General features: G+C 34.0%; 1 protein-coding gene and 1 long non-coding RNA gene across 3 annotated transcripts in view; one reads left to right on the top strand and one right to left on the bottom strand.

Moving 5' to 3' along the window:
* LOC123678570 (protein unzipped) overlaps positions 1-12,148 on the top strand; it is a 72,665-nt gene that overhangs the window by 56,188 nt on the left and 4,329 nt on the right. For both annotated transcript variants that reach the window (XM_045615680.1, XM_045615681.1), the window contains one exon: positions 5,027-5,246. In XM_045615680.1, coding sequence (XP_045471636.1) covers positions 5,036-5,246 — 211 coding nt within the window. In that variant the 5' untranslated portion in view covers positions 5,027-5,035. The remainder of the gene's footprint in view (positions 1-5,026; positions 5,247-12,148) is intronic.
* LOC123678573 lies at positions 8,002-8,274 on the bottom strand. Its single transcript, XR_006747271.1, has 2 exons — positions 8,186-8,274; positions 8,002-8,126 (listed from the first exon to the last, which is right to left on the bottom strand). It is a non-coding gene; the product is annotated as an uncharacterized LOC123678573 (long non-coding RNA).

Here is a 12,148-nt window from a genome sequence, read left to right on the forward strand (position 1 = left end):
ATTTTTGCTCACAAAGTCAACAAATCTCTTGGAACAACCACCCTAATCCCCTGATATAACTCCCGTTGACTTTTTTCTCTTTTTCTAATATGAAATTAGAATTTGCGACGAGTTGTGAATACCCATAAATCTGTAGTCAATAACACTTCGATGACACTTATGGAGGGTTTCACAAAACTGATCGACCTATCAACTCGTTGATGCTAGTTTGAATTCTCTGGTGATTCCAAAAATGAACTGAAATTGAATAAAAATGATTTGTTTGAAACAATCGTATGAATGTATCACCTATTAGTATATGTTTTGAATTTTTGAAAAAATGGCAGCTTTTAGTTTATTATAAATGAACCTTCGGAAAATAATACTTGCCCTGAAATTTTCAGAGTTTACGTTTTGGAATGAATAAAATCCAAAAATCGAATGAAAAATCCCATTCGTCATTTCTTGTAAACTTGTAAACAACATATAATTATAAAATTATGAACATCTGTTATTGCAATGATATTTTAGTTGGTATCACACAATTCTTTTCCACAAAGTTTCTGCTCTTATAGTTTCGAAGTTATTGGTTATGGTAATGTTGATATTTTTTTTTCTCCACGTGTTAAGATATTTTGCATTGAAAAAAGGAATGACGAATTATATAGGTAGTATAAATTTCGCATTGTTTTTCTATAAATGTCAGAGCTATCCACCTATATTATTTCATTCCGATGATACGTACATTCCAATCAATTGATGGTTCCTTTCCAAATTTCCCTTTGAATTATCGTTTCTATTGTTCGAATGGAATATGCGATGTATGCTCCATCATGAACATCATCAAACGCAATTGTTATGTCCTTGATTCAATTTTAAATGATGGGGAATGTTGATTTGTTATCGAGATTACCTCGCAATCCAAAGTTGAGGATTATATAATATGTGCTGCATTGAATTGAATCTGGATTCCGCTCTCTCTAAAATATTTTGTTCGAATATTTTCCATATGGTTTCTACTTCCCTTCCGTTCCAAAAATGTATTATTATAAATACATAATAAACCAAAATTCGACCTGAACCATATCGAAATAATTTGTTTGATTTATTTTATTGAGTTTTCTTGCTTCAAATCTCATATTTTCCTTCAAGTAAGATTTCGTATGATTTGATTAATGTGATGTGCTTCCTTTGGTTTTGGCTCAGTTTGAAGGATTCAGTTCGTAATTTTTTTACTGATTTGTATGTAGATACAATTTGTAAAACCTTGTCTCAACTTCAGTTTTATCTTTTTTATTTATATTCAACACCGTTTTAACACTAATCACAAGTTACTGTATTCTCTAAGTTTCTGAAAATTATATACCTAATAATTATTGTAAAACGGAGTTGAACAAAACAGAAATCACATGGAAAATAGTGTGGTTATTTTAACTTCAAGAGGTCAAATTTATATGTTTGATAGAGTCGATTCACCGTTAGTGTAACTTATGCATCATTTTCAGAATTTGAAAATACATAATTCCATGTTATTTTTATTCCCATCAAGAATTCGAAAATTAATAGATAGGAACAAATGGGGTCATCAGATATCCCTCAAAATCGCCGGACCTAACGCGTATGGATGTAGGCCACCCTGAAAAATATGGTTTACAAAACTGTTTATGATAATTTAGACCATTTGAAAATAAAAATAGCTTGCAAGCTTGCAAAGATGTAAACCCTAATATTCTGGTAAAAGTAACTTATAATGAAATAAAGAGAAGATATAATTCATGTATGGAACAACATTTTTTTTCCAATCATTTAAAAAATTATTTGAAAATCGTAAATGTAGATCTTCAATATGCATTGGGTAGAGTAGATGAACTGAACATCCTGTGAGTGTCACTCCTGTCTCCTACACAAATTCAGCCTCTATTGTTGAGAAGACACTCCTATGTCACTTAGAATTGTATATTACATTTTTAATATATTATATATGAATAATAATGCCTTGAATCTTTCCGTAAAGGATTGTACTTGAACTTGTAATGATTCTAGCTGGCCTTGTAAAGGGTTTTTCAACTTTGTTTTTCAGTACGGTCACACCACTCACACCGGAACTACATGACAGTTTTGACCTTTAGTTTTTCGACATAAGTAGACGATTGGGCAATTGGTAGAATGAATTCAATTTCACTCGAAAATAAAAGTTCTCTAAGAAAACGGTGGACCTGTGAAAGTTACTTTTCTTAAAATTCGAGATATTTTCAGTAACGTGAATTTTTATTATTTTGATGCAATTTTCGAGTGAAGCTGAATTCATTGTAGCAATTGCCTTTCTACTATAGATATGTCAAAAAACGAAATGTCGAAAGAAAAACTGTCATTCAGTTCCGGGGTGACGATATTTGAAAAAGAAATTTTTTGTTGAAACCCCCTTTATAAAATCGAAATTGAAGACCAGAATTTAAAAAAATATCGTAATTTTCAACTTATCATTTGAATTCACTCAACTATTCATGACCTGGCATCAGTTCTTTTTTCTAAATATGAGTAATATGAGTACCAGTCATTGAAAATACTAAGCTAAAATATAGATCTGCCTATAATAAATCTCTATATTTCTGCACGTGATTCCGAGAACAATTAGGTAGGTACTTATTATTTTACTGACATCAATTCTGCACTAATCATTTCGTTACATCAGAGGCAGTTTGAGTTTAGTTCAATTGAAGAGCCTATCTCCATTTACCAATTTCAAATAAATAGTGTCTTCCTTTATTCTTATTGTTCTAATCGTGTCCAGAAAAATGTCTTCAATTTATGACGGTGTTTGTGTTATATGTAGAATAAATATTTGAGTGAAATTTGTAATTTATTCTCCGATTGAAGAGAAATTAATATTTATAATCATCATTTTGAAATTAGCTTTAGGTCCTAGAAATAGGAAGCAGGAAACAAAATTTATAAATAACCATTTATAATTCACGTTGTGTAGAAATGTTGATCAAGATCAATATACCTTTTTATATTTCATTTTGACCATACACATACACAGTGTGGTCCAACGAAAACTTAACACCTCGATTTTCCGGCTTCAAAATGAAAATGTGGAAAATCGTTCGGACCTGTTAAAATCTGATTCGAAAGTCGAAAAATCGAGGTGTTGAGTTCTCGTTGGACCACCCTGTATTGGGGAATTGGAAGCCAGACGTATTAATATTTAATTATGCCTGACCAAAATGAACCTGGTATCTTCCTGGGGTGAACAATTTTTTTTAATCCGTGAAATATCACATTCACCGACTACAAAATGACATGTCATGAGTCTCATAAAATAAGTTAATTTGGATTTGTGAAACGAAAAATTTTTTCGGGCTTACGCAATTTATTGATTGTCCACATTCATTTGTGTGCACAAAGTTACAATTTTCCACATAACGTGCGAATACTAGGCACATGTATCCGTACAGCGGAAAAGAAAAACTTTTCAATAACCTACCATCATCATATAAACAATCAGGTACCATTCTCAGTTGGGTCAACGATCATCAACTCATACATACTTACTCTATCTTTATCGAGCCATAATATCAAATGTCCTTCTATTCAAGTCTAATAAATAAATAAATGAATAAATCTTCATTTCTCATAGCACAAACCTTACATGAACTCATACATAAGGGTATGCAAAAGAATGACGTCAAAACACAGAGCAATTCTAACTATTTCTGGAAAAATATTCACTAAAACAATATGGTTCTAATTCTAACAAAAATTTCCTTATATTTTTTACATAATCTTTATATGGACCAAAACCCTTCAACCGTGATGGCAAATTATTGAAAAGTTTTCTACACATATAGTCAGGGTCTTTTTCTGTTAGTGTTAAATAATGTTTTGAATATTGAATATTCATAGACCTTACAGGATATCTATCATTCTCATAACTTTCAAAACGAGATCTGTTTTTGTATAAAAATTTCAAACAATCTAGAATATACAGACCACTCAAAGTTAATATTCCATTTCTCCTGAACACTCCCCTACATGAATCCCTATATGACATTTTAAAGATAATTCTTAAAATTCTCTTCTGTATGAGAAATATATCATTCACACCATAGATGGCTCCCCAGAATATAATTCCGTATCTTGCAATGGATTCAAAGTTTGCAAAATAGATACTTTTGCAACATTCCTTTTCCAGGTAATTAGCCATGGTTCTTACTCCAAAACATATACTGCACAACTTCTTACTGAGCCAATCTAGATGATGAGACCATTTCAGAAATTCATCAATATACAGCCCTAAAAATTTTGTTGTGTGTTCTAGAGCAATGTTCTCATTTCCAATATTCAGTTCTTCAATCCTCTCCTTCCTTGATCTTTCAGTTGTAAATAATATCCCTGTTGTTTCCTTGTTATTAATAATGAGTTTGTTCATACTAATCCAGTGTTTTATTATTATATAGATGAGAGATGCATTACTGGTAATGTACTGACTTGTCTTGCCACCAATGATAACATTTGTGACTTGTGTCATCCACATAGTCTGTGATTGATATTCTATCTAATTCAAAACAGTTGTACAAGTCATTAATAAATATCAGGAATAATAGTGGCCCCAAGATGCTCCCCTGTGGCACCCCATACTCACAAAAAAGTATTGAAGATTTTATTTTATGTCCATCCTTTTTAATAACTACTTTTTGTTTCCTATTTGTTAGATAACACTCCAACCATTTATGGACATTGCCTTCAATTCCAAGCTTCTTCAGTTTAGCTAGAATTAGTGATTTGGACAAACAATCATATGCCTTCATCAAGCAATCAATTTTCAAAACTTAAGTAATTCTATTTTACTATTAACATTATTAAAAAAAAATTTCATTCTCTCTTCTTATTTTTCATTGTTATATTTGGTCTGTATTGTTGTTTGTTTTGTATTGCGTGCGGAAATATAGTACTTGGTGCACTTGTCATGGAAAATAAATTAGCAGAAAATATCATTGCCATTTTTAACCATTAGTTTTGTTCATTGTTATGTTTTTTATTTCAGAATTACGTCATGCATGGTGTGTTGAGAGTGGCGTGGTTTTTCTCCATCCTTCTGTCAATCCAGAAGGTACGGAGTGAACCTCAAGTATACATTTTAGCAGAAAACTTGGAACAAGTCGTTACATCTTCTACCTTACAGTGGATACCATTCAATGGACATAAGGATGTCGCACTTAAGAATGCAGTGATCAGTGCCCATCAAATAAGAGAAAGGGAAAATGGTAAGTTCAGTTTAAATACTCCCCGATGAGAATTGAAAATTTTCCAATATTCCATGGATAACATGATTTTAAAAAAATCAAAAATAAACGTTATTTCCTGAGCATACACAGTAAGTTCAGAATGTCTTATCAGATATACACAATTTTATATATTTGAAACATTAAGGATGATAATTTATTATCGGCTATAATTTTGCCCAAGAGTCTGTAATTTGCTACTTATGTCCTAAAAGGTTTTGAACGATAAGATTAGACCAGTTGATGAAGAATTTATGGTTATTCAATCTTCTCCATCCAGTTCACTATAAAGACAACATGGTGTTCTTCTCAATTTAAAAAAAAAAATACCAACCGGGTTGAGCCAAGAATGGGATACTGAGAAATATGACAATCTTCTTTTCTGGAAAAACGGTTTTTAATTTCAATTATTATTTTGTTGAAGATTCGATTTTGTTAGGTTAGGAAAAAGGTATGTTGAGCTCAACTAAAAAATATTTCTTTTAACAAACAAAAAATTCAATATACACTATAGATTGATGCGGAAGAAAAACACTAGTTTGGTTTAATATTAACATAAGGGATCCAAAAGGACATATCGATTTTCCTAGTAGTGTTCAGTTTTTATTTTTGTTGATCTTGATATCTATTTTTAACGCTCGTTCCCCGTACGGAACACTTATCATTTTGTCGCAATGTCTTTAATTTAAGTTTAGAATTTTGAAATGGTCTCAAAAGATGAGATTGGATTCACTCCGTTCTTATTATGTTTGTCTGCCTGTCCGTAACTGTGTAGATGTATAGAAACAATATGGAGTTTGACGACAAATTTCAAGTGGATCGCGTCACCAGAATCCCAATTTATCGAAAAATTAAGCATTATTTCTTCAGATCCAACTGAGTTGAAAATCATTTTCTTCAGGGTTTACCAATAAGAGGTTTCATTCTGAACAGCCAATAATCTGGCAGCTGTCACTTGTAAAGTAGTCGACTTACATTTGGCAAGTAGAAATTACGCCAATACTAAAAATTGAGCGATGCACGCTTCAAAAACGTTGTTAAAATGCACTACAATATGGGGAAAATTTTGCAGTTGCAGTTTTGGGTCACCGAGAAACACCTTCTCGGCCTGCAATAATGGTGAAATTCGTGGAAAAATGTGATCTGTTGGTACAAGTTAGGGATGCGAAAAACCGAAACCGTGTGCGTATTTCAGGTTTGTCGCTTCCTCGTCGATGGCAATTAAGCTATGATTTTTTTATGGCCGGAATAAGAAGATATTGAATTTCAATAAGACGGCGATATGTGTCACACAAACAGCTAAACATACGCAATTTTACTTTTGTTTTGCTTTTTGTTTATTTTTTCCAATAATAAACTTTCGGATTCGTTTGAGGCAAATAAGTTTTTAACCCTTCTTGAAATTTTTCCGATTGTTACACCTTACACCGCATTGTACCATTGATAAACTTTATAATAGACTCCTCCAACTTCTATTGACTCAATTCAAAGGCAAGGTGACAGATAAGTCACTCAAGTACTCAATATACGACTTAAGAGAATTTCTACCCTGAATTGTTTACAGTTTTGAAGTTTGTCTCATTTTTGTCCTTTGTTATATATCTACCTATTCCTAAATATTTGCTTATAATGACTCACAACGTACATAATTATTGATGGTGCATTGTTATGCTTGCATTTCCATATGCCATAAATAAATAGTAAATCCCCATAAAAGTATATGCAATTTTTTCCATGACCATAGGCTAACAATGAAACTTTACGTTCCTTTGGTTATAAATCTCAACGAGATTTTGGGCGTATCTCTATTTACTCAAGTCACTATAAATTATTAGAAAGGCAATATTGATTTTGGTGTTCTATTATAGTTTCCGAACGTCAAAGTTGTGTTTGAAATGCTCTCCTTTATTGATGACAAACTGCAGGGCGCGTCTACACTCACGCATTAGTTCTCTCTATTAGGATAGAATTGCATAATGCAGATCCTTTGCCAAGATATTGATGCAGCAAGCGCCTGAAAGTCTGGCAAATGACCTAGGCATGCCCTATATCCATGGTTTTGAGATAATATGGCGTACTTCGTGTTCGTATGAAGTTTGAAAATTCCGACTCTCAAAAAATTTATATTATTTCCATCAGGTTTTTAAAATTCACATGTCCCCAAACATTTGTTAGAATAATCATCATACTATGTCCTCAAGATTCATAATTGAAACTAATAAAGGGTTTTACAATAAGATGTTCCATTTTGAATACCAGTTATCTGGGCAGCTCTCAATTTCGAAGCTATTTTTTTTTTTGATATTTGACAAGTAATAATTATGTCATTCCTAAAAATGGAACGATAAAAGCTTTCATAGCGCAACGAAATTGTTAAAATTCACTATAAAATTGGTGAAAATTTTGCAGTCACAGTTCGCATTTTTATGTTGACGTGAAGCACCTTTTCGGCCGGTAATAATAAAACTGGTAGAAAAATTTGAGCTGTAGGGACAAGTTATTGATATGAAGAAACGAAACCGTGTGTGTCGCTCAAGAACAACTGAGAATATTGCTGCTGTAGCCCGTAGTGTTGATGAAAACCCAGGTTTTTACCGTTTTTTGCATAAAAACTTGGATCTTATGAGTAAATAAGTTCAAAACGAAATTATAAATTTTTTCATCTTACAACCACCGATTTTTATGGGGTTTTCACATAATTTCTTTAACCGATAATCTACATTGTGGAATCAACTTATTTATATCGACTACAGTAAATTGACAATTTAAGGATATCGGGTATGGTAGTCAAACTCTATATCATCTATCTCATTTATTGTACCATCCTAGCTTTCGGTCATCATTGTGACCATCTTCAGGGAGCTGAAATATACATTCAGTAAGACAAAAATATAACAACAGACATGACCTAAAACACTCACATCAATTCGAGATGTTGAGGAGTTAATAGTTAAAAATGCTTCAATGGTCTGATTATTAATCTGGAAACTACGATTTTTCATTCAGTATTCAGTACATTGTGGAAAGTCAAAATTTTTAATTTGCAAATTGGTAACTTTCCGTTTTTCGCGAAAGTATTGATGATACGTACAATATACAAAGCACTGAAATATTTCTAGAATATTCGTGAGAAAAACCCACCAAAAATCATTACAAAACAGGTAGAACTATAATTTTGTGAAAAAAGTAATCGACCGTCGTACAGTGCTGCCCTCTACTTATTTGATTCGAAAAGAGAAAGGAGATGAAGTGAATATACAACATCGTGCCTCATACAAAGTTTGGTCATTGCAGGACCGCCAGAGGATGAATTAATGGGTAACACAGTTTGACTGATACGCAGAAGCAATGTGGTGGCAATCCCTTTCAAAGTACAGTTCACACAAGAACTCGAGCCGATCGATCATCAGCAACGTAGTATTGGGGCCTTTAAATGCATCAAAATGATCCGGATTTACATTAAAAGATCATCTACATTGATGAGGTTCATTTTCACCTAAGAAGCTACGTTAATAAGCAGAATTGTCACATTTGGGGTTCGGAAAGTACAAAGATTATTGTTGAAAAGAGGTGATCACAAATAGTTGCGGTAGCCACATAGGGAACGGAGTTGTCTCACGCGTCTCCGTTCCTTATGGATTAGAACAACTGGTTGCGCTAGCCACATAGAAAACGGAAAAATGCAACCCGGTCGTTAGGATAGGTAGAAAACTGAAGAATAATTCGCCATCCGTATTCAAGATGAAGGGAGTTGAAGAAAAAAAATTGTACACTTTTTTTACGATTTTGTCGAAACTACTGGCAACATTGTGATGAAGTTTCATACAAATATGTTTTGGATGCTGATACATCCCTTGGATTTATTGTTATATCTGACTCTCATAGCTTTAATTTTTGCACGAGCTGTATATTATAGGCATCAAAGCCAAGATCCTTACGTAAAATTTTCCAACAAGTTGAGAACAGCGACGTTCCTACATTTCGGCGTCTCCTTCCACACTCCGTGCTACAACAACAATATTCTGTTCGATACGTACATTTTTTTGTCTTGTTGGTAGTTTTGAAAAGAGTGAAATTAGTACAAAAACGATCAATAATTGCTCGAATTGCTTCCTCACTAGGCCGATTATATGTTAACCGTAAAATGGACGAAGTATTCTATGAACTTGGCGGACAGATATTAAATTTTGTTCAAAGTAAATTTCAACAATTTGAAACCGTCGTTCTGGCGTTAAATGATTTATGATGAATTTTCAAACTTTACTAAACAGAAATGTCAAAAAACTTTGACATTTCGACTGTCAAACCATAGACAGCAACCATCGAAACTTCTCATGCAGCAAAAAAAACATTTCTATTTTATTCCATGAGATCTCTCTGGAGCCAGCTAGATCTAAATATGCTATTATCTTAACTGAATCGTACAAAGTTAAAAGGAAAAATGGCAATTTTCATTTCCACGAGGAAATAAATCCATTTTAAACTGCCCAGAGCCCCGTCTAATCGATTTCCGGTCCACCTGCTGGCAAAGTTATTTTATGCACCCTCCGATTGCCTGGATTTCCTCCATAAAAATGGGGAGACATTGACAAACACAAGTCAATCAACAATTTGTAGGCCCCTTGGGTATGAAGGGTGCATGTAGAGACTCCTACCTTGTTTCATGTGCAGAAGTGATGAGGGGAATTTTCCAGTAGTCGTTATTACTTCTTTCATCCAAAGCGAGGGCAGTTTTCACCATGGTTTTTCGTCGTTGGAAAGCCCAGAGGATAAATAATTTTATGCTTGTGCTTTCGTGGAAAACTCTGAAATGAAATGTCAGAGATTATAGGGTAGGAATGCTTGATTGTGGAAAGATAACATACTGAAGTAATGATGGAAGTTCATTTCGTGATTATAACCCTCACATTTCCCTCCTTTGAAAATTTTTATAATTGAATTTTGTACATTTAGCTCTCGTGTATTACGTAACATTGAAAATAAAATAGTCGAAAACTTTCATGATACAACAATTTCTAAAGCCAAAATAAAGAAGCTATCGAAAAGCGAAAATTCTCAAATATGAAAAAAAAATTATAGAAAAACATCCGACATCCAGAATGCTATATCAGAACAGTCCAGAGTTCCTTCTGTAAAGGTTGTTTTTTTCGAGGTATATAACTAAGTTGGCATTACTGTTCAAGATGGCGACCGATTTAACAGCTGTCAAGTGATTTATTCTCAGTTTTGTTTGGCAATTTGTAAGGCGTAGATTCGTCGAATGGGCCCAAAATGGGATTGCCGTTGTTCCCGATTTTCATGAGCGAATTTTGTTTAGCGATGAAGCGCACTTCTGGTTGAATGGCTACGTCAACAAACAAAACTGCCGCATTTGGAGTGAAGCTAATCCTCAAGTGTATGTCGAAACACCGTTGCATCCAGAAAAACTGACTGTTTGGTGTTCTTTATGGGCTGGTGGAATCATTGGTTCGTACTTCTTCAAAAACGATGATGGCCGGAACATTACAGTCAATGGTGATCGGTATAGAGCCATGATTACTAACTTTTCCATTCCTGAATTGAACAACCATGATGTCCAGGAGCTGTGGTTCCAACAAGACGGCGCAACATGTCACACAGCTCGTGCCACAATCGATTTATTGAAAGACACGTTTGGTGACCGCCTAATTTCACGTTTTGGACCTGTGAATTGGCCTCCAAGATCTTGTGATTTAACACCGCTAGACTACTTTCTGTGGGGCTATGTAAAGTCATTGGTCTATGCGGAAAAGCCACAAACCCTTGACCATTTGGAAGACAACATTCGCCGTGTTATTGCCGATATACGGCCACAAATGTTGGAAAAAGTCATCGAAAATTGGACGTCCAGATTGGACTACATCCGAGCCAGCCGTGGCGGTCATATGCCAGAAATCATATTTTAAATGTAATGCCACAAGATTATCTTGCGGATAAATAAAATTCATGTCAATCGAATAAACCATCGTTGTTTTATTGCAATTTAAAGTTCTATAGCTCTAAAAAAACACCCTTTACAAATAATGTGGTCCTTTCCCTTGGTGTCCTTGATTTTGTTAAACAAAAAAAAACTTTATTCACCACAAATCATCGCTATGTTTTGTTCACAATGAAATTGAGGAAAAGTCAAGGGGAAAAACAGAAAAATGAAACTGTTATTTAATCAAATCTGAACTATTTCAGCCAAAAAATCTATGTATCGATGTAGGATTCATGTTGAATCAAAAGGTTGGGAACTCCTTGCGATTTTTTTTTAAATTATCAATCAAGATCTTTGGGGTTATGCTGAGGAAATAATCGTTTCTTGTACATATTATTATGAGCGTGTCTTTCTGAACTTTGTGAAGTATTGTAAGTATTGCGGCTGTTTGAAGACAAATTTTAGGCATTTGAATATACATAGGCGTACAACTTCGTTTCCGCCGTTTTTTTCCGAAATTTGAGGCTTTATTGTAAAAAACTGGTTATACACATATGATTCAGAGTATTGTCCATCGCTGGCCACTCGTTCTGTCATCTTTCGGGCAGCGTACGAATCCCGCCTTGAAAAAGCTGGTTCTCTTTTGGAGCGATTCACGAATCGATTCAATTTTTTACTTCTTCATAAGACCGGCAGTGCTGGTCAGCCAGGCCGTGTGCTATTGATCGAACCAAGTGATAGTCCGAGGGAGCAACATCTGGAGAATACTGCGGGTACGGCAGGACTTTCTATTTCAACGTTTTCAAGTATGTCTTGACCACTTTCGCAACATGTGGTCGAGCATTGTCATGCTGTGAAATCACATTATCATGTATTTCGTTGTATTGCGGCCGTTTGTCTTTCAATGCTCGGCTGAAACATAATAATTGCGTTCGATAACGATCGC

The sequence above is a fragment of the Harmonia axyridis genome, chromosome 4, assembly GCF_914767665.1.
Source record: "Harmonia axyridis chromosome 4, icHarAxyr1.1, whole genome shotgun sequence".
NCBI lineage: Eukaryota > Metazoa > Arthropoda > Insecta > Coleoptera > Coccinellidae > Harmonia > Harmonia axyridis.